General features: G+C 38.0%; 3 protein-coding genes across 3 annotated transcripts in view; 2 read left to right on the top strand and 1 right to left on the bottom strand.

Annotated features, from left to right (window-relative positions):
• Window positions 1-5,953, bottom strand: LOC133338277 (ATP-dependent RNA helicase DHX15 homolog). Its single transcript, XM_061546453.1, has 6 exons — window positions 5,833-5,953; window positions 4,437-5,701; window positions 4,079-4,342; window positions 619-741; window positions 196-549; window positions 1-134 (listed from the first exon to the last, which is right to left on the bottom strand). Exons 1-6 carry the CDS (start codon window positions 5,883-5,885, stop codon window positions 7-9), a joined length of 2,187 nt encoding a protein of 728 aa, XP_061402437.1. The 5' UTR covers window positions 5,886-5,953; the 3' UTR covers window positions 1-6.
• A 2,266-nt stretch (window positions 5,954-8,219) lies between these two features.
• LOC133338276 (kinesin-like protein costa) lies at window positions 8,220-11,735 on the top strand. The gene is made up of 2 exons (XM_061546451.1): window positions 8,220-9,238; window positions 9,302-11,735. Exons 1-2 carry the CDS (start codon window positions 8,220-8,222, stop codon window positions 11,733-11,735), a joined length of 3,453 nt encoding a protein of 1,150 aa, XP_061402435.1.
• A 127-nt stretch (window positions 11,736-11,862) lies between these two features.
• Window positions 11,863-23,242, top strand: part of LOC133338267 (kinesin-like protein costa) — a 50,894-nt gene continuing 39,514 nt past the window's right edge. The window contains exons 1-4 of the mRNA XM_061546443.1: window positions 11,863-11,878; window positions 19,220-19,297; window positions 21,659-22,848; window positions 22,945-23,069. Of these exons, the coding sequence (XP_061402427.1) occupies window positions 11,863-11,878; window positions 19,220-19,297; window positions 21,659-22,848; window positions 22,945-23,069 (1,409 nt within the window). The remainder of the gene's footprint in view (window positions 11,879-19,219; window positions 19,298-21,658; window positions 22,849-22,944; window positions 23,070-23,242) is intronic.

Genomic DNA, 23,242 nt, shown 5'->3' with positions numbered 1-23,242 from the left:
AACTTTTTAAAATCCCTTTTGATATTGTTTCGATTCCAAACGTTGTTGTAGCATTTCCAATTGTCGTTTAGCCTCACATTGAGGGAAATTGTTTAAGTCATAATATTGGGGAGCCAGTGTTAATAACCATTCGGCTGTGGGAAGAAGAAATTTTGTTAACATTTAATATTTTTTTAAGATTGTAAAGGATCTTACGTTTAACATCTGTAACGGTACGTATATAATTCTTGGTGGTCAATACAAATTCATTGTATATAACCCAATCGGGTTTATGATCCAAACATGTTGAGGGATGTAATTGTACAACTTGATTATCTTTAATGGTCAGATAATGGCCGGTACGTTCCAAATGGGCCACCTGCATAAAGAATCCTTGTACCAAGGCTTTGCGTATATTCACATAATAATCCTTGGATGTGAATTCTGTACTGCTACGTTTCAAACAGAAACGATCCATAATGCGAGCCAATTGTTGTCGTACATTATCGGCCGATTTAAGAGAACGGAAATTAATAAAGTTCTCATAACACCAATTGGGATCTTCACTGCCTATGAGGGACAAAGAAAATACATATTAGTTTTTCAAAATCAAAAGGATATATTTTTCTGCTAACTTACTCTGTTTAAAGGCATGATAAACATTCAGCAAAGTCAAGTGATCACCATCGATGTGAGCAAAACGCATCTTAGCCTCATCAGCTGCCTTTTTGGCCTCATTTGGTCTAACAAAGCATTGTGGTACTGTTGTTTTTCGTTGTTGTCGTTGATGAAGATTTTCATTTACATATTTTGTTTGTCATTTTTAATTGGGTTTGAGTCCAAAGATAAAACAAAAGAAGAGCATTTTGTGTTTGGGGTATATGTTTAGACATCAATTTGTTTATACCATTTACCCGTTCACACAAGTTGTTGTATATTTAAGTTGTTTTCTTTCTTTTTCGATATTTTGTATTTTTAAATATATATTATTTTTGGTTTCAATAATTATCATAAGGAAGTTTATGAAATATCCAACAGTGATGATAAAGAACAATAACACACATCTAATGATTTCTATATTTTTTTGGACAAAGGAAATTGTGTCATCAGCATTTTTAGCATTGAGTTTCAAGAACGTTTTTTGCTGTTACAATTTTATTCAAAATCCACATAAAATGGTGGTATATTATTAAGGTATTCTCAAGTAATGGTTGGACATTTGATAAAAATTTGAATTTAATATTACTTGGGACTTTGTAACGCTATTGAAACTGTGATTCAGTGGAGTATGCAAAAGACAAATTCTCTATCCCCCACATAGAAAAAAGTAATAAAATTTTTCTTTTGCACTGTTTTCTTAATTATAGACTAAACTTCATATATTCTTCTTACCAAAAAATCTATAATTTTCTAAAGCTAATTTAGAATAGAACAAAAGATAAACCTGCTTAATCCTAGAAAATCCTATATTAGCCACAAGAAAAAAAAATCCTGGAAAATCAACAACTCCGAAAATTAATAAGAACATTTTTCAAAAATGAAAGCTAAATTGTGAATGAATTCTATGTCTGATTCTGCCAAGATATTTTCGGATTTCGGAAAATTCAACATCTGAACAAATCTTCAGGAATGCCTCAAGCAAAGACGTTGTGGAATTGAATCTTTCAATGGAAACTTGTCATGAAATTCAAATGAATGGCGAATTAATTTCAAATTCTGACTGGAAATTCTGGAATGCCAATTTTTTGATCCACTGCAGAAAGTGATGTCAATTCTCATTCGTGGTGCAGGTTGTATCAATATACAGATTGGGCATGCTACGATTCTACAAAATAAGGAACCTCATTCTGAAGTGGGGTTTAACAGGGAAAACGTTTAGGAAAGCAGACTTACAAAATCATATCTTTAACATTTAAAGTCAAAATTTGGAGGGATGGTTTTACGACATTTAGATCCGCATATTTTGTGTTCCTTTATGACACCAGAACCCCCAACCTGGCAACTCATACTTTCCTGAATTATGGAAAAGTTTATTGACAAAGTATCACAGAGTTTTACAATCACCGCATAAGAAAGTTGCCTTCTGATTCTTAGGTAGCCTATTAAAGATCATAATTACTGCTGATACGGCTCGCTTTAAGCCTTCTGGAGCTTTACCCAAAGTAAGAATAAACATCCTAGCAAATACGACGGTATTGTCCAATCAATATGAGGGCGCGAATAAATAGAAAAAATGAATGGGGATGTCCCCTCAAGGATTAGAGGATATTGTGCAACTCGCTAAACCCCATCATAGTGGTGCTCGGATTTATACCCATACATTCCTGAATTATGGGAAAGCTGATTGGCAAATTTTCAAGGAGGGTTTCCCAATCAACGCATAAGGAAGCTCCCCCAGATCCTTGGACAGTGGAGAGCAATTTTCGTAAAAATAACATGTAAAAAAGTGTCAGTCAGCCTATGATTTGCGGAGGTCTTCGGAATTACACATAGATTTTATTGTTAGTTTTATATATTCGGCCTTGATATAGACTTCGTAAAGATAAAAGGTTGTGCAAAGTTTGGTTTATATCGGCCATTCCATTCGTCTGATATTGGATTTACAAATATTGGAAAATTTTACCATTTATGAGGGCGGTACCATGAGGCTTGGACCAATAGGTCCCATCTTCAAACTTGAGCTACACTTGGTAAAGAAAATAGGTTGTGCCAAGTTTACTTCAAATCAGATATTCCAATCGCATGATATTGAATTTATAAATATAGAAAATTTTAACCATTTGTGAGGAGGTGTCAGAAGAAGTAGACCAATGGGTCCCATCTTTGGACTCAAGTCCAGTCTTAGTAAAGAAAATAGGTTGTGCAAAGTTTGGTTCATATCGGATAGTCCGTTCGCATGATATTATAATATTAAGTTGTAGGGGAGGTGCCAAAAGGAGTGGTCCGATATTCCCCATCTTCGAACTTAAACAAGTTTGGAAGAAATATTACGATGTGCAAAATTTGAACGAAATTGTCCAAATTTTGCACATCGGTCAGACAGACAGCTGACGGGCATTTTAAATTCAACTCCAAATTGTCTGAAACGGATTTGGTCTAAAGAAACATGGGGTCTAAAACAATATTTCGATGAGGCACATTTTCACCGTATCAAAGTGTATATACCCTCATTAGTCATAAGACTGAGGATGGCTCGCTTTAAACCTGCTGTACGAATACCAGGAGTAAGACCAAACTTTCCAGCAAAGACGATGAGCTTCAGAGAATGATGACTTAATGGTGTGCATGAAGGGTTTAAGTGATTGAAGATGTCATCATCTATCCTCCTATTGGCTACTTTATTGGCAAAATCCGTAAGAGCTACTGCGAGGTAGTCGGCAACAGAAGGTCAACCTGGATGCAGGATTTCAAAAATCATCAGGCCAAAATTCTCTCGCCATAGGACTTCTTCGCTGCTGTCTCATAGTAAGAGGGAGATAAAAATCTTTGAGGGGATTATAACAGGTCACTGCAGGATTAGATCTTTCATTTCCAAAGCGGTTCGTGACTGCAAGGTTATGTTGAGTTGAGTTGATTATGTTGAGTTCCAGGACAGTAACATAAAAGAGAATGGGCTAACCGATGAGCTTGCTCGAGGGCGTTCGCAGTCGTCCAATTTACCGATTAAGGGAACTGTGCAACCTCCTATTGGCTACTTTATTGGCAAAAACTGTAAGAGCTACTGCGGCTTTGTTAACAGATGTTGATATGAACTAAAATGACCAATTTACACTACACTCTATCTCTCCTTTGTTCCGCTGTCCTTTATTCCTCTCTTTTCAGGTATCCAGGATGAGCACAATGTACAAATGTCTCTGAGTAAATGACAGCCGTACATTTCCTAACCTAACCATCAAATCATCTTCCTGAATACTATTCAATCAGGTCGAGGTTCCTTGAAACACGAATGTTTCTATTTTTTATAAATTTTCAGACAAATGTATTCCCATTTTCTCTTATCAAAATCCCCTAGAGTCTATCTGCATTTTCTCCTAATCTCAAACAAATCCTAACTGACTTTAAGAAAATTAAATAAAAAATTCATAAAAAATAATCTCACCCGACAGCATAGCCGTTATAGAAAGAATTTCATTTGAACAATTGTGTTGGCAACTGGCAATAAGCATTTTAGCCAATTGAGGATCCAAGGGAAATTCTGACATAACAGCACCCAAATCAGTTAAATTGCCATCGTCATCCAATGCAGCCAAATAATTGAGAAGTTCCAAAGCACGCATTAAAGTTTCGGGAGCTGGGGGATCCATGAAATCGAAATGGACCAAATCGTCTATACCGAGTTTTTTCAACTGCAAGACCACGGTGCCTGGAAATTACAAAAAAAAATTAAAATTTTTTGAAAATGAAGGAAGTCTTGATTTGCATAAGGTAATTTTAATTAATAAATCAATAAAACTTACCCAAATTAGATCTCAAAATTTCCGGATATGTATTATCTTGCATTTCATTCTTGTAAGCCTTCTCGGTGTAGAGTCGGAAACATTTGCCTGGTTTTGTACGACCGGCACGACCAGCTCTCTGTTGAGCCGAAGCTTTCGAAATGGGTGATACCAATAAACTTTCAACACGAATACGTGGATTGTAGACCTTCTGCTTGGCAAAACCAGGATCAATTACGAACACCACACCATCAATGGTCAGTGAAGTTTCTGCAATATTTGTTGAGACGACAACTTTACGTCCAATAGCACCATTGGCATTTGGTGGTGGTGCTGGTTCAAAAATGCGTTGCTGTAGATTTGGTGGTAAAGTTGAATACAATGGTATACATTTTAGTTCCCCTATGTCCGAACCCAAATTATCCACTTCACGTTTTATACGTTTACAAGCCTCTTCGATTTCCTCCTGACCCGTTAAGAACATCAGAATATCACCTTCGATCTCCTCACACATATGAATTTGAATCACAGTACGTATGGCTGCCTCTAAATAATCACGTTCCGGTTCGGGTGTGTAGAATATCTCTACAGGATGTGTACGACCTGGGACATTCATAAGTGGAGCATTGTCAAAGTATTGCTGGAATTTACCAGCATCCAGTGTGGCAGACATCACAACTAATTTTAAATCACTACGCTGACGAATAACCTCTTTGAGTACACCCATCAGAATATCGGTAGCCAATGTCCTTTCGTGAGCCTCATCCAACAATATCACCTGATATTGTTCCAACATAGGATCGGACATGGCTTCTCGCAGCAACATACCGTCTGTCATGTACTTGAGCAAAGTCTTTGGCGAAGAACAGTCCTCAAAACGAATAGAATAACCGACTTCTTCACCCAGGTTGACATCCATTTCTTCGGAGACACGTTGTGCCACAGACATAGCAGCCACACGACGTGGTTGTGTACACGAGACACCCTTCTTACCCTTCGATACGGCATAATCAACACACCATTGTGGTATCTGTGTTGTTTTGCCGGAACCTGTCTCACCCACCAACACGATACACTGATGATTGTTCAGCAGACGCATGAAATCAGTTTGATATTCGAAAACAGGCAATGTGATTCGCTTCTTGTACAACTGATGGAAACGCTGTGAATACGGCCGCAATGTGAAGGGATTCATGGAACCAGGTTGTTTGGGTGCCGTAACCGGACCAAGTGATGTACTACCAGCCACCGTGGATGAGGATGATGTCGAGGCCATCTCGTCTCCCCTACAAAGAAATTAAAAACGGAAAGAAAATAATTTTCACAGTTCAATGGGCGCCATATTATTTTTATTTTTTGTTCGTTTGTTGCTCGCCGTTCCTCATGCCCAGCATGAACAACCATGTCGTTTACTTACTTTTTCTGTTTACTTGAGTATGTCTCACCGACTTCAATGCGTCTCTTTGACATGTTGTTAAGTTTCGGAAGGAAAATCTAAAGAAATTAAGTTTTAAAAACAATTATATCCCCGGAATTTTTATAAATTTTGCCCCTGCAAAAATAATAACCGCACGTTTTCAAGTGAGAAGATACTACAAGTGATGAGAAGAATGTGAGTATCCGAGTACTCGGTATTTGATGTGCGTCGTAAATATTACAATTTCAATGTAGTCGTGTGAAAATAAAGTGACCGGGCAACATATTGAATTTTAGATTTGGGGAAAGGGAAAAATAGAAGTGGAAAAGTTTCACTACATATCTTTATAACAATTAAATCGATCCTACAATACTTTGAAATCACTAGTATGGTGTTTCGCGTTAATAGGTTAGGTTAAAGAATGTTCGGAAGATGTTTTCCCTAAAAGTCCTGTGATCATCATGAGAACCTGCAAAATTAAAGATAGAAAAGAGAATGTAGTAGGGGAAGAGGTTAGACTATGACAGTTGTAATTTGGCTATACCCTGAAACCCAAGTACTCGATGTAAATTAGACGGACGACCATACAATACAGGGGCAAATGCCTATCGCAAAGAAGCCTTTGTTGATGAAAGCAGCTCATAGTTTGAAGGCTGTCATTAGTAAGACGAAGGTCTTACGACAGCCTTTGTTGACGAAAGTAGCTCAGCCACCTGTCTCGCATATTCCTGTAGCGGTCAGGAAGGATAGTTGGAAGGCTGTCATTAGTAAGACGAAGAAGAAGGGTTGAGGGTTTTGAACGTTGGCTCCATAGAAAGTTTTTGAAGTGAGAATTTGAGGTCAGCCATGGCATAGTCTATTACTCGGCACCTAAGAGACTCCAAGACCCAGCTATCCAAGGAATAACATTGGGTTTCTATTATCCGCAACCTGTGGACCCGTCCATAGAAAGTTTTTGAAGTGAGAACGTGAGGTCAGCCATGGTATAGCCTCTTAAGAGACTCCAAGACTCAGCCACCCAAGGAATAACATTGGGTTTCCACTATCATTTAGCTCTGCTCTCTTTAGACGGAACATACCAAAAATTTTCCATTAGAACAATTACAATGGCAACAGCACCATTGTTGGAAATATACTCTCCTCCATATCACCCTGAGCATAAATGCCGTTTAAAATAAATTGTGTCCAATGCTCATATCTAACAATTTATTCCGCATATGATCTGCAACTGAATTCTGAACTTTAGATCTGTCGGGTTTGAACTACAGATCTATGTTTAGCTAGTTATACAGCTGCTAAAGAAAATAAGTCATATTCGACTAGCGGGCGGAGTTCTGTGACTTTAGGTGTTACAGATTAGGTTGCTCCCCCTTAATTTCGGTATGTTAAGGAGTTTGACACTCCTTTCAATCCTCTATTAATATTTCGAAATGTGATCGTCGGATTACTACATCACATTACAAAGGAATACCCGGCTCATTCACATCTGACTTCTTGTATGGGTCCTAAAGAATTTTCAGTCTGGATTTTTTTAATTACCTTCCTCTATGTTTCTCAGAGGGTATTAGAGAAATGTTATTTTCAAAAAAAAAAAAAACAAAATTTTGAAAATATTAAAATAAATTTCGAATGTTCTGTATTCTGCAAATTTTTTGTCAACAAATTTTACCAGCTTCTATGTACGTTTACCGAAGAAAATGTTTATCGACAGTTCTGTTTATTGATCTATAGATACTTATTCATGACAGCTGATAGCAGCTGTGAACATGTTTTCATTTTTCAACATCCCACCTCATTCGTAAACTTTCGGTTATTCCACTTTAAGTTCTTTTTTTATCGGCAATTTTGTCTTCTCCCATTCTTTGGCATGTGGAACGTTTTTCAACTTTTCTTCATCGATTCGTCCGATTTTCGACCTAAAAACAAACATCTTTGTTTGTTTTGATTCTGGCTTTATCAGTTACATTTTAAAGCTATTTCGTCCAAATTCGCAACGCCGTCAAAACTTTATGAAACGGCATTGTAATCAAAGGAAAGGTATTCCATCGTGTCCGCAATAAGAAAGTGAATATGTACAGAATTTTACAATAAAAAAGGAAAAAAAGGACATCATTTTTTTAAATTACTTACCATTCTTTGTGGTATGTGTGTTGGTGCGAAAATAAATTGAGGAAATGGAGATTCCCATACAAGTTGCGGTGCGTATATGCCCCGTTTTTGAGGATAATAATGGAAATTTGCGAAAGGGAGAACAGCAAGAACAAGAGGAAGATGCGACAAAGGAGCCCAATAATGATTATGAGGAGGATGAAAGGGACCGCAAGTGCTGTGTACGAAATATACCATTTGCCCCGAGGAGACCACCACCACCGCCGCTAGGAGGTTGTATGGATTTGGCAGCGGGTATTGTACAAGTGGGTCCCCACTCATTCCCGGTAACGCATGCCCTCCCCTTGAATTGCACCCAAAATCAGCTGTATCATCAGACAGTGTTCCCGCTGATGAGTTTGTTTATGGAGGGTTTTGATGCCTCGGTGGTGGCTTATGGCCAAAGGGGTTGTGGCAAAACATATGCCTTATATGGCAATGGTTTCAATGAATCTCCCGAAAAGGATGACCACGGCGTGGTGGCTCGTTGTATAAGGGAAATATTCAATCATATTGCCAATCATCCGGAACGCACGTATGCCGTTAATATCACCTGGGTGGAGATTTGCCGGGAAATTATCCGTGATGTCTTTGGAGTGGGTAGTGTCCAGTGTATGAATGTTAATGATGCCTTCCATTGGTTGAAAGTGGGCTATAAACTGTTGAACAGTACAAAATCTCAAATGGGTCACTCGCTGTTTAGCATTACACTGGAACAGAGATGGATTTCGAAGGAGGGTTTGATACAACATCGTCTGTCGACGGCTAGTTTTACGGATCTATGTGCTACGGAACGTTTGTTTATGTTGAACTCCCTGGAACAGCCTACAAGTTTACCCAAAGATTTGGGTTTACAATCGCTGGAGAGGGTGGTTAGTACCCTCATAGATCCTTCGTTTATTTTCAAGGCAAATGGTAATGTGCCATATAATCAGACGATGTTGACCACCTTGCTGAAGGATTCATTTGGTGGCCGGGCCCAAACGTTGGTCATAGTTTGTGTATCCCCCTTGGAGAGGGATATCAATGAGACCATATGTAATATGCAGTTTGCCTTTAAAGTTCAATGTGTGCGAAATTTTGTGGTAATTAATTCATTTTCCGATGATAACACGCCCGTCTCGCCGGATGAACTGCCACCCGAAATGCGGGATGTTGGTATGGGGTTGCCACCTCAGGTTCATGATAATTTTGGGTTACAGTTTGCCGCCAGTCAATGGTCTAAATTGGTGGCCAATGCTGAGGATTTACTGTCGAAGTGAGTTGAATAAAATTGAGATTTTCAATATTTTTCCTAATTGTTGTTCTTCTTCTTTATTAGGCTAATCTCCTCCAATACCCTTGGCGAATCCGATAAACAACAAATCGAAGAATGGCTTTTGCAAAAACAAGAATGTGAGGAATGTTTGAATTCCACCGACTCTATGCAGGCTGAAAACGCCTTAGGCCCCATCCAGGAAGCCGATGAGCATGATGAGGACGAGGAGGAAGATGTGGACAGTGACCCCGATGTCAGCGACTCAGAAACCCCATTGCAACAAAATTCCGAAAATGAATCTGATGTAGAATCTCAACGTCCAGACTTAGAAGAAAAATTGGAGCAATTAATGGATAATTTGAAATCGAAGACCGATGATATTGTCAAACAAAAATATCAAGAATTTATGGAGAATCACCCCAAAGGTGTTATGGAATCCCAGGAAAGTATGCGGCTTAAAAAAGACAACAGCTATGAAGAGAAACAGGATGAAAGGAAACCCTCCTTGGGTAGCAGTGATAGCAATAGTGGAGGTGTTATGGTTTCAGGCAGTGGCGGGTGTGTGGGACGTAGACGTTCCATACAACCCGGCTCCGCATTGTCCAGTGCTGAAATTGCAATGCTTAATCGTGTGGCCTCACGAGAACGTTCTGAAAGCGATAAATCAAAAGAGAATCAACAGTTGGAACCCCAGCCAGATGACTTTTTAGATATGTCCACAGATTTGCCAGTACTTAGGCCACACTCCAATTCCCCCTTGGAGGCAATACAAAAGAAGTTACGAAAACTCGATGCCGACATTGAGGCGAGACAAAAACAAATTAAAGAAATTGAAGAAACAATGCAGCTGAAACAAAACATCATCACCGAACTCATCAAGAATAGTGACACCCGGACCACGGCAAAACAAAGATTCCACAAGAAACGTGCCAAACTCGAGGCGGAATATGAAAAAACAAAGAAGGCCCTTAACAAGGCCACGGCTCAGCAGAGGGACAAAACCGAATTGGACCGCTTGAAGGCGGTGATTAACCACTTGGAACAAAGACTCAATGATGTGACCTCCATAAAACATATCGCTGGCGAAAGTGTACAAAAAGTCAAAAAGTTGCAGCAATCCCTGCAGGAGTCCAAGAAACTAATGGACGACCTGCAGAAGAAAGTGAAGAAGGAAAAGAAACTCAAGGAGGCTTTACAAAACGAATTGAAAAGCCTCAAAGAAAAAGAAAACTCCAAAGCTTTAACAAAACACGAGGATAGTCCCAAACTCCCCGAAGAGAAAACCAAACACCTCAAGGATGTACAATCCCGCATCGCCCATTTGGATCATGTCCTGAAGGAGAAGTCAGACAATTTGGAACAATATCGCGACGATGAACAACGTGAAAGTTTACGTCATGAAATACGTAATTTACGTAGAACTCGTGACCATTTGCTCGATCAACGTTGCTCCTTAGATCGTAAGCTGAAGCGTGATAAAATGCTCAGCCACAAAGAGGAACGCAAGCTGCTGGAATGTGATGAAGCCATTGAGGCCATAGATGCAGCCATTGAATTTAAAAATGAATTAATTTGTGGCCACAAATCCATTGATACCAGTGAGCGGCTGCAACGTGAAAAAGGTGAACAAATGTTGATGGCCCGCCTCAATAAACTATCCAATGAGGAAATGCGTACGCTGCTCTATAAATATTTTACCAAAGTTATTGACCTCAGAGATTCATCACGGAAGCTGGAAATACAATTAGTGCAATTAGAGCGAGAAAAAGATGCATGGGAATGGAAGGAGCGGGTCCTATCCAATGCTGTGCGTCAGGCCCGCCTCGAGGGAGAACGTAATGCAGTATTACTACAGAGGCAACATGAAATGAAATTGACATTAATGTTAAGGCATCTGGCCGAAGAGACCTCGAATAGCTCAGCATCATTTTCCGATCAGTCGCTGTCGGTGCCACGTTTTTATAAACCCTCACAATTGGCTCTGTCCACTCCAACAACCCTGGCAAATGCAGTGTACTCCGATTCCGAATTTGAATGGCTCGGTGGTCATCATCCTCCTCCTGCTCCTCCTACACAAAATAACAATACCAACACACGTCTCGTGAAAGCCTCCAAAATCAATGAAATGGAAATGTGTCCCATTACCGATCCCACACTCAATAAATATAAACCATTGGATAAAATCAAAGACAAAGAAAGGGAAACAAAAAATAAACTATTCGCCAAATTTCAAGTTTTAACACGTTATGCCAGTAATACTCAACACACCAACACGGATGATTCGAATATGGCATCCACCTCATCTTCCCATTCCCAGGCTGCTGCTGGTCATAAACGTAAAGACAAGGATGGGGGAAATTTACAAAAATTGGAATTACCCCATAGCCCAGCCATACCCCAGGAGAATCTCAAAAAGCTATCAGGAAATGCTCAAAATACAAAGGTAACAAGACAAAAGAATAAAATTATCATACAAGATAAATCAAGGAAGAATTGAAAGGATCCCCTCTCACAGCAATTAAGTAGAAAGAAGAAGAAGAAAAAGCACGAAAAGCAAGTAAGACACATTTAAAGAAAAGTATACTTAAGAATTAACTAATTTTTTTGTTAGCTTATCGGCCGTAATGGCGCTGCGTAAAGGTACTATTTTTTTTTTGTTAGTTTTATAGACGATATGATGAAGTATCTGTTTTTGTTAGACTTCAGTCCAGTTCCAGTTGAATTTGGCATCTATTTGTTTCTATTTGTATGTGTAATAGTAATTTGTTCTTTCTTTCTGATAATATGTAGAACAAAATTTACAACTCCAGACTTGATATATTTTAAAGAATTGTTTCTAGGAACCAATTCCATATTCCAATATGATAATAATATTCGAATACTGTAGTAATAATAATGATAAATGGCATCACTGGCAAAAAAAATGTTTTTTCTGTCTCTTCCATGAAATCTTAAAGGATAAAAAGGATATAATGATGGTCTTATGAAATCCTTGATTGCTGCTATTTTTCCTCTTCATATAAAGTATTTGAGCTATAATCACCACTCTCTATACAGTAGTCTCTGATTATCAGAAATTCAAGCCTTATCTCTGGAGTAATTTAGTAACAGAATAGTTGTCCGATTAGAAAATACGGCTTCAATTTTATTATTGGTTATATACAATGTACGTTTCAAAAATCATATTTTCAATGGAATATAAACTTTTGGGAAGTTTTGCCATTTTCCCACATGGTATTCTAAAACGATTAGTTTTTCTAGTATTCCCAATATCCAATACTTAACGATGTGTTATGATGTGGAATTTCGGTTTCTGAAATCAATTAGTTTTAATCGCAGACAGCTATATATATATATATATATATATCAATATGTCCACAGATATGAAAATTCCTATGTATAGAAGTTACGTTTCAAAAATCATATTTTCAATGGATATTTTGCTGGAAAGTATTTAAAATTTTCCACAGGAAAAGCGTAAAGAAAAACGATTATATTTTCAGCATTTTCTAAATTCAACACCAAGCGCCTGGCGAAGTGTTCTGATAGAGAGTTTACGATTTTGAATCGAATAGAAATCAATTAGTGTTAACCTAAGAAATCTGTATATTTTTCATGTCCACTGAAAATCCCTTTTATCTAAATGACTGGAAAGGCCCCTATGAAAGAAGTGTTACCAGATCAAGAACTTGGCAAATATAACATATGACCCGCCCGACCTCAACATGACTCTATTCTAATACAATCGCTACTCTGACTTCAAACAGTTAAAAAGGGCTTCAAAAAATTTAGTTGCCTTTTTTCTCACGTAATCGATGTAAACGGAAGGACTGCAGTGAGACATGGTCCTTGTCAGGGCAAGAATTAACAATTGAACTTGCTGATATGCTCCGAAACGAATAAAGTCGGTACGTTAATAGGTAAGGGGAACACAAAAGGTCCTTAGAAGGAAGCTACTTATTTCACAATGTACACCCTTTTAAAATCAATTCGACTTGTAATTTTCCTAATTTTTTCGGCAAGGTTTAAGTTCTGTCATAGAAGTTGTTACGATATATCTTAAATATATTTAAGTTTCTGATTTGATATCGTTTTGGAAAGATATCTACCCTTATAAAATTAACCAGTATTTGCGATTTGCTTGCCATTATCCAAATGTATACCCTTTTAAAATCAATCGGAGTTGATATTTTTCTAATTTTCTTCCGGCAAGGTCCAAGTTCTGCCATAGAAGCTGTCACGATAAATTTCCGTAGATATTTAAGTTTCTGATTTGATATCATTTTGGAAAGAACAGTTTTTTCTGAAGCAGTAATGAAGAATTTCGCCTAGAGATTTACTTCGAGGCTCCCTCTTGTTATTTATCCAAATGTATACCCTTATAAAATTAACCAGTATTTCCGATTGGCTTGCTTTTATCCAAATGTAGACCCTTTTTAAAATCAATCCGTTTCGACATTTTTCTAATTATTTTTCTGCAAGGTCCAAATTCTGTAATACCAGCTATAACAATATATTTCAAAGATATTTAAGTTTCTGATCCAATATAGTTTTGGAAAGAACATTTTTTTCTGAAGCAGTGAGGCGAAATTTTGCCCAGCCTTTTTCCAAGGTTCTCTCCCATTATGATTGTACGTTATTTATTCAAAATGTATATCCTTATTTCCGATTTGAGATTATGCAAATTTATTGCCTGTTCTCATCGAAACTGTTTTGGCATCTTTAAAGATAATTCTTCTTCTGTTCCGCTAAAGTTTGGTAAAAAATTCGATGACACTCCCTCGGTTCAATACATGTCTTTGGGGTTTGTTCATCTCTCAGGTCACAGGTTATGCACAGTCATTTTTAGTATTCAAAAATTAAATTTGCATGAATGCACCTAATCTGTCCGAATCCAATCCAGCAATTTATTTCAATAAAAGTACTGCTCTTTATCTCCGATAATTTTAAGATTTGAATTTCTTCTTCTTTAAGTTTTGGTCTCTAGTTATGCCCCGATTTCTTAAATTGCAGTGAAGTCGAAGGTCTCAGCAGGGAGACTTTTTTTTTTGACAATTTGAAGCCGGGAGTATTTCATTGACGAGCTGAAACAGGCAGTCTTTCATTGACGAGCTGAGGCAGGGAGTCTTTATTGATGAGGCGAAGAAACTCTTTACTGGCGAACTGATGACAGTTTTTAGAGAAGATTTGAAGAGACTCTGAACTGACTACTCCTGAAGCGAATTTTTATAGGAGAGGGTCTTTCAAAGAGGCAGAAGCAGAGAGTCATTATAGATGAGCTGAAGCAGTGAGTCTTTCATAGACGAGCTGAAACCGGGAGTCTTTTATAGACGAGCTGAAGCAGCGAGTCTTTCATAGATGAGTTGAAGGAAAGAGTCTTTCATAGAGGCGCCCAATGTATTTTATATAACCGAAATATTATCATCAAATGACCTGAACGAAACCTTTGTAGAGAAAGGCCGAAGTGCTGAAGGATAATTTGGCGGCCAGCGGAATGGATTCTTTGTAGACGACTTGGATGAGGCTTTGTAGAGAAAGCTGAAGGCTATATTTATAGCCGAGTCGAGATTTAGCGCCCAACGTAAATTAGAAAACAGATACATCAACTGCCAATATGGTCCACCTAGATGGATGGAGTCTTTGTAGACGACTAGTAGGGATTATTTGTAAAGTGTAAAAAGATCTGAAGGGAGTCTTCATAGATGATCTGTTGGGCAATGTATCCTGCACTGATGATTTTAAAATAATTTTGGCGCCAAACGTAAATTATAAAATAGTCACGATTTATTTTCACATCATATCTTAGAGGAGCTGAAGGAAACATTTATAGACAAACTGAAGGGGCTCATTAAAGACGAACTGAGGGGAACTGAAAGGAATATTTATAGGTGACGAATTTTCATAACTTGAATCATATCTTTGATTTGACGAAATTTTACAAAAAATGAAATTGATCACGGTATTGGTATTATTATTTTGCCATCAAGAATATACTATTCATATTGTAGTTGTTCAACCAATAGTTCTTAGTAGTCCTATTGATGTTTGAATTAGGTCACCTATACCATTATAAGTCCCATTAATGGTATTTTGCATTGTTAAAAAAAATCTGTAAGGATACATTCATTATTGTAGAATGTGGAGTTACCTTTTAGCTAAAAAGTCTGGAGTTTCTATTTGCATACTAACCAATTTCCGCTGATTCTTTAGCTAACTGAAGCAGGGAGACTTTATAGACCAGCTGAATCAGTGCGCCTTTATAGACGAGCTGAGGTAGGGAGTCTTTATAGAAGACCTGAAGCGGGGAGTCTCTGTATTTGTTCTATTTAAAAATTATCTACTTGTCTTTTCTATCTTCAAACTATTTCGTCAACTTGTATACTACTTCTCCTACCGTGTAGAAATTGATAAATTCGGTTTATAGCATTTAGAAAGTATTCTTCCTACTTAGGTACACACCCCACTCACACAAGTAAAAGGCATTTATATTAAGCTATACATTCAATAAAAGAAGAAATGTAATTTATAATCATTTGTTTTTAATTTTAGCGTATTAATAATATAATACTATTTTATATATCATATTATTTAAGTATATTATTTTTTGTCTGATTTTTGTATTAAGTCCCATTGATCAAGTATTTTTTCCTGATCACAATGTTTGTTTTTATATTTTTTACTGTACTGTATGTATTTTATTTCTCTATACCTTTTTATAAACGATCTCTAACTATATATATAATACTCAAATATTTTTAATATATATATAATTTTTTGTTATATACTTAAAAAAAGTGAAAAAAACTACAAATTAATTTTAATGATACTTAAACTGACTAGTCCTCAATATTGAACTTTTATGTATTTTGTTTTTAAAAAATACTATCCTTGATGGAATGTCTTTTGTGTTAAAAAAAAACATGTTATTCTTAGGTTAAACAAATGAAATTTCTTGTATTTCGTTTAAAAGAAATATCCTCGATGGAATATCCTTCAGATTAGCTTGAACTGATGCAATTCAAATATTGAAATTTCATATATTTCTTTGGAGAAAAAACTATCCTTGATGGAAAATCCTTCATGTTAGGTTAAACAGATGAAAATATAATTTTGTTCTTGAGCCACTGTGTGCTGGAGACAAGACTAAGTAAAACAACAAGTATTATTTTTTTGATTGAAAATCATCCTATTTTTTTTCATTAAACTAATTATTAATACTCGAAGACTAACTGAAATATCATTTTCAAATTGAGATTATCCACAGGAAAACTATATATATTTTAATGTACCACACAAAGTATTAAACTAACTTTAATATCATTTACAAAAATAATGGATTCTTAAAAATTAACCGGAAATCAATAACAGAAAATTGTTTTTAATATTTTCTATAACCGGATATATATTTTTTCTAACAGAAAACATATTTTAACACTTCCATTCCCCTTTTTGCTCTCGAATATATTTTATACTTCCATTTCCATTTCCTCCCTCACCTGCATTTAATTTATTATCCATGTACTTCCATTTTGTTTTTATATATAATGTATATTTATTTTTTTAGGTCTAATTTATTAAGTTTTAGTATTAAAAAAATAATTAAAAACAAATACATCATTGCGCCATATACAAAGAAATAAGAAAGTGGTATATCAGAAAATATATCCACATTTAAACACACACACACACACACACAGAGACAAAAATTCATTAATAACAATTTTTGTAATCTATGTTATATATATAGAATATATTCTTTAAAAATATATATCAAAAATAAATGAAAGAATAAAAAAAGCAATCCCTCAATAAAAAATAATAAATAATTGATTGTTGTTTTATTTAAGAATAAAAATTCTGGAGTGAGTTTTTTCGACGGGCTGAAGCCGTCGAAAAAAGCAGGGAGTCTTTCATAGACGAGCTGAAGCAGGGAGTCTTTCATAGACGAGCTGATGCAGGGAGCCTTTCATAGACGAGCTGAACCAGGGAGTCTTTCATAGACGAGTTGAAGCAGGGAGTCTTTCATAGACGAGCTGAAGTTAGGGAGTCTTTCATAGACGAGCTTAAGCAGAGAGTCTTTCATAGCCAAGCTTAAGCAGGGAGTTTTTCATAGAAGAGCTGAAGTCAGGGAGTCGTTTATAGTCCAGCTGAATTAGGGAGTCTTTCATAGACGAGCTGAAGCTGGGATCTGAAGCAGGGAGTATTTCAAAGACGAGCTGAAGCTGGCTGTGTTTATATATAAGCTGAAGCAGGCAGTCTTTCAAAGACGATCTAAAGCAGGGAGTCTTTCATAGACGAACGGAAGTCACGGAGTCTTTCATAGGGAGTATTTCATAGACAAGCTGAAGTAGGGAGTCTTTCCTAGCCAAGCTTAAGCAGGGAGTTTTTCATAGAAGAGCTGAAGTCGGGGAGTCGTTTTTTTGTTCAGCTGGGAGTCTTTCATAGACGAGCTGAAGCAGGGAGTCTTTCATAGACGAGTTAAAGCAGGGAGTCTTTCATAGACGAGCTAAAGCAGGGAGTCTTTCATAGACGAGCTAAAGTAGGGAGTCTTTCATAGATGAGCTGAAGTCAGGGAGTCGTTTATAGTCCAGCTGAATTAGGGAGTCTTTCGCAGACGAGTTGAAGCACGGATTCTTTCATAGACGAGCTAAAGCAGGGAGTCCTTCATAGACGAGCTGAAGTAGGGAATCTTTACGGACGATCTGAAGCAGGGAGTCTTTCATAGGCGAGAAGAAGTAGGGAGTCTTTATGGACGAGCTAAAGTAGGGAGTCTTTATGGGCGATTTGAAGCAGGGAGTCTTTCATTGGCGAGATAAATGGAGTACTTAGAGAGGAGCTGTAGAAGGGAGTCTCGGTAAACGAACTGAAGCAGGGAGTCTTTCATAAACGAGCTAAAGGCAGGGAGTCTTTCATAGACGAGCTGAAGTCAGGAAGACTTTCATAGGCGAGCTGAAGGGAGTCTTTCATAGACGAGTTGAAGCAGGGAATCTTTCATTGACGAGTTGAAGCAGGGAGTCTTTCATAGACAAACTGAGACATGGAGTATTTCATAGACGAATTGAAGCAGGGAGTTTTTCATAGACGAGCAGAAGCAGTGAGTCATTCATAGAGGAGCTGAAGCTGGGATCTGAAGCAGGGAGTATTTCAAAGACGAGCTGAAGCTGGGTGTGTTTATATATGAGCTGAAGCAGGCAGTCTTTCATTAGCGATCTGAAGCAGGGAGTCTTTCATAGAAGAACGGAAGTCACGGAGTCTTTCATAGACGAACTGAAGTTAGGGAGTCTTTCATAGACAAAATGAGACATGGAGTATTTCATAGACGAATTGAAGCAGGGAGTTTTTCATAGACGAGCAGAAGCAGTGAGTCATTCATAGAGAAGCTGAAGCTGGGATCTGAAGCAGGGAGTATTTCAAAGACGAGCTGAAGCTGGGTGCGTTTATATATGAGCTGAAGCAGGCAGTCTTTCATTAGCGATCTGAAGCAGGGAGTCTTTCATAGAAGAACGGAAGTCACGGAGTCTTTCATAGACGAACTGAAGTTAGGGAGTCTTTCATAGACGAGCTGAAGCAGGGAGTCTTTCATAGACGATCTGAAGCAGGGAGTCTTTATGGACGATCTGAAGCAGGGAGTCTTTCATAGGCGAGATAAAGGGAGTACTTAGAGAGGAGCTGTAGAAGGGAGTCTCGGTAAACGAACTGAAGCAGGGAGTCTTTCAAAGACGAGATGAAGCCGGAAGTCCTTCATAGACCAACTGAAGCATGCAGTTTTTCATAGACGAGTTGAAGCAGGGAATTTTTCATTGAAGCTGAAGCAGGGAGTCTTTCATAGACGAGCAGAAGCAATGAGTCTTTCATAGATGAGCAGAAGCTGGGATCTGAAGCAGAGAGTATTTCAAAGACGAGCTGAAGCTGGGTGTGTTTATATATGAGCTGAAGCAGACAGTCTTTCAAAGACGATCTAAAGCAGGGAGTCTTTCATAGGCGATCTAAAGCAGGGAGCCTCTCATAGATGGGCTGAAGCAGAGTCTTTCATTGACGAGCTGAAACAACGAGCTTTATGTTAAGCTCGGCGTAAATTATAAAACAGTTACATCGAATGCTAATATGATCCGTCTAGTTGGATGGAGTCTTTGTTGACGCCCTGAAGGGAGTCTTTGTAGAGAAAGGCTGAAAGGAATATTGAAGTATAATCTGGCACCTAACGTAAATTATAAAACAGACATATCAAATGATAATATGGTCCGCCTAACTGGTTGGTCCGCCTAGACGACCTGGTGGGAACCTTTGTAGGGTATGACTGAAGGGAATATTTATGGTCGAGCTGAAGGATAATTTGGCGCCCAACTTAAATTATAAAACATACACATGAAATGTCAGCAATATGGAGTCATTGTAGACGACCTTTAGACAGCCTCTGTTGAGAGGGGCTGAAGGGAACATTTATAGTCGAGCTGAAGGATAATTTGTAGAGAAAAGCTGAAAGGAATATTTATATTAGATCTGAAATATAATCTGGCGCCCAACGGAAATTATAAAACCGTCCCATCAAATGCTAATATTGTCCACCTAGTTGGATGGAGTCTTTTGAAAACGATCTGGAGGGGCCTTTGTATAGACAGACTGAAGGGAATATTTATAGTCGAGTTGAAGGATAACTCAACGACCAACGTAAATTATAAAGCAGTCAAATCTATTGTTACTATGGTCCGTCTTTGTAGACGACTTGGAGGTGGATATTTATAGTCGAGCTGAATTTGGCGTCCAACGTAAATTATAAAACAGACGAATCTAATAGTATAGGAGGGAATATTTATAGTCGATCTGAAGGATAATTTGGCGCTCAATGTAAAGTACATAAAATACACATCAAATACAAATATGGTCAGCTTAGCTGGGTAGAGTCTTTGTAGACGATCTGGAGCGAGACTTTATAGAGAAAGACTGAAGGAATCTGTATATAAATTCAAATATGATTATGGTTCACATAGATGAATGGAGTCCATGTAGACGACCTGTAGACAGCATTTGTAGAGAAAGGCTGAAGGGAATATTTATAGTCGGGCTGAAGAATAATTTGGCGGCCAACGAAATTTATGAAACAGACGTATCAACTGCTAATATGGTCCTTCAAGCTGGGTGAAGTCTTTGTAGACGACCTGAGGGGCGTCTTTGTAGAGACAGGCTAAATGGAATATTTATACTCGAAAAGAGGGATAAATTGGCACCCAACGTAAGTTTTAAAATGCTAATATGACCCGTCTAGCTGGATGGAGTCTTTGTAGACGATTTGGAGAGAGCTTTTGTAGAGAAAGACTGAAGGGAATATTTATATTCGAGTTGAAGAAAAGTTGGCGCCCAACGTAAATTATGATACAGATGCTCGGTCTAGCTGGATGGAGTCTTTGTAGATAGCATGAAAGAAGCTGAAGGGAATATATTTTTACTTGAGCTGGTGCCCAACGTAAACTATAAAAAATATGCATAAAATGCAAATATGTTCCGTTTTGCTGGATAGGGTAGTTGTAGACGAAATAGAGGGATCATTTGAAGAGACAGACTGATGGGAATATTTATACTCGAGCTGAAGGATCATTTGGCACCCAACGTAAACTATAAAAATACATCGTTTCCACGACAGAGGGGTCTATAAAAAATATGTGTAAAAGCATAAAATGTAAATATGTATATGTATGTATATTTATACTCGAGCTGGATAATTTGGCGCCCAACGTAAGTTATAAAGACGCATCAAATACTAATATGGACGACTTGGAGCTAAATGGAGTCTTCATAAACGAGCTTATCCTGATATATCCTTAACAGAGGTGTTTAATATAATATGGCGCCCAACGTAAATTTACAATTTTTAAAAGAAATTTAAAGTTTTCTAACTTTTTCCAATATTTTGAATCTTCTGCTTCTGTAATCTGTTATCCTCTCAATTTTTTTCACACACACCTAATTGGGATGTCAAAATCCATTGCAAATGTCAATTGCGCGCCTCCATAAACATTTCAGCAGTGTTGTAAAAAAACTTTATTTTCCAAGTACTCTAGGAAATCCCTACGTCATAATTTTTTATTGGTATTTAAGTCAGAAGTCCAGGTGGTTGTAGAAGGAGCGATTCGACAGGTAAGCAACCCAAAAAAAAGTGCGACTGTCATAAATGATGGCAGCAGTAATCAAAATGAAATCAACACAATTATGTGTTGTAGTAGTTCAGAGTAAGGCCTCGTGGCAGCTACCTGCTGATCTCTACCAATCACGTCCAACACTCTTCGCCATCGGCCCAAAAGTAATTACAGGGCAGTTTTAGTTAAGACATCAACGAGTAACGTTGTTCGGTGTCGGAGAGTCGGATAACGGATCGATGACGAGTGAAAACGAAATCGTATAAAGAATTTGAATGTAGAAAATAAGTGAAAAAGAAAACAACAACAAAAAAGAGAATGGAAATTCCAATACATGTTGCGGTGCGCATTTGTCCCAAGGGATTGTTGCAACTACCACAACAGAAAGTAGTCGAAGAAGAGGAAGGAAAAGTGATTGAAAACAAAATACAAATAAAAGAAGAAGAACGATGTGATGAAGTGGAAAATTTGAAAAGCGAAAATAATACACAAGAGATAAAGAAGAAAGAATTCAGTGAAGAGGATAACCAAAAATGTTGTGTGCGTGCTGTGCCATTTATAAACGGCGGCCTACCCGGCCTGCCAGCACCAGGATGCCGAGAACCACCCGATGTTGTACAAGTGGGACCCCACTCATTCCCTGTGACCCATGCCCTACCCTTAGATTGTTCACAATTGCAAGTTTATCAAAAAACTGTCCTGCCCATGATGACTCTCTTCATGGAGGGCTTTGATGCCTCTGTGGTCACATATGGTCAGAGGGGGTGTGGTAAAACCTATACCCTTTACGGTCAAGGTCCTACGCAAAATGAAAACCAAGGTCTGGTGGCATTTTGTGTGCGCGAAATCTTCAATCACATTCACCGGCATCCGGAAAGGACTTGTATCGTCAACATCACCTGGGTGGAAATATGTCGAGAAATTATACGCGACATATTCGGGGTGGGTAGTGTCCAGTGTATGAATTTAACAGATGCCTTTCATTGGCTTCAAGTGGGCTATAAACTACTCACTTCGACGAAATCGCAAATGGGCCACTCGCTTTTTAGTATCACTCTGGAACAACGTTGGATCTCCAAAGAGGGTCTAATACAACATCGCCTATCCACGGCCAGTTTTACAGATCTCTGTGCCACTGATCGCCAAATGTTAAAAATCGCAAATGATCAAACTGCATTGGTGCCACTGGACAAAGGTTTACAGGCTTTGGAATGTGTAATTGGGAGCCTCATTGATCCTGCTTTGGTCCACAAGGGTTATGACTGCATACCCTATAATCGCAGCATGTTAACCACCATGTTGAAGGATTCATTTGGTGGCCGTGCCCAAACATTGGTGTTGGTATGCATTTCCCCTTGGGAGAGGGATGTGGCTGAAACAATGGCGAATATGCAATTTGCCTTTAAGGTCCAGTGTGTCCATAATTTTGTCGTCATCAATTCGTTTTCTGATGATAACACCCCAGCAATACCAGAGGGGGTGGGAGATGCTGGAAATCAAAGTGCAAGTGAGGGAAGTGAAAAAGAGGAAAAGGACGATGAGGAGGAAGACGACGAAGAGGACGATGATGACGAGGACGAAGATGAGGATGATGAAGAGGGTGGTGCTTCGCTTAAGAAGTCGCAGGATCCATTTGCCTTACAATTTGCTGCGAATCAATGGTCCAAATTGGTTTCCAATGCCGAGGATTTACTGTCAAAGTGAGTATTTCTTATTATTATTTTTTTAATTTTTTAACACTTTCCTTTAGAGAACTAGAGAGTTTTTCTCTTCTCCACACCCCAGAAGGGATTGAAGTTAAGGATTTAAAATTCAATGTCAAACCGGCGTCCAACATGTAGTTGGTAGCTTTAAATAGCCAATTCGGAATTTT

The sequence above is a fragment of the Musca vetustissima genome, unplaced genomic scaffold (assembly GCF_032173495.1).
Source record: "Musca vetustissima isolate MV318-11 ecotype Yass unplaced genomic scaffold, APGP_CSIRO_Mvet_v1 utg10199, whole genome shotgun sequence".
Taxonomy (NCBI): Eukaryota; Metazoa; Arthropoda; class Insecta; order Diptera; family Muscidae; genus Musca; species Musca vetustissima.
The sequence above is the reverse complement of the archived record's forward strand: the minus strand, read 5'-3'. Positions and strand labels throughout refer to the sequence as shown.

Bases quoted from the DNA above. Each gene is read 5' to 3' on its own strand.
- LOC133338277 (XM_061546453.1), bottom strand. From the start codon at position 5,885: ATGTCAAAGAGACGCATTGAAGTCGGTGAGACATACTCAAGTAAACAG. The intron at 550-618 runs GTAAGTTAGCAG...TGTCCCTCATAG, and splicing joins TTATCATGCCTTTAAACAGA to GCAGTGAAGATCCCAATTGG. The intron at 135-195 runs GTAAGATCCTTT...TTCTTCCCACAG, and splicing joins TACCGTTACAGATGTTAAAC to CCGAATGGTTATTAACACTG.
- LOC133338276 (XM_061546451.1), top strand. From the start codon at position 8,220: ATGGATTTGGCAGCGGGTATTGTACAAGTGGGTCCCCACTCATTCCCG. The intron at 9,239-9,301 runs GTGAGTTGAATA...CTTCTTTATTAG, and splicing joins GCTGAGGATTTACTGTCGAA to GCTAATCTCCTCCAATACCC.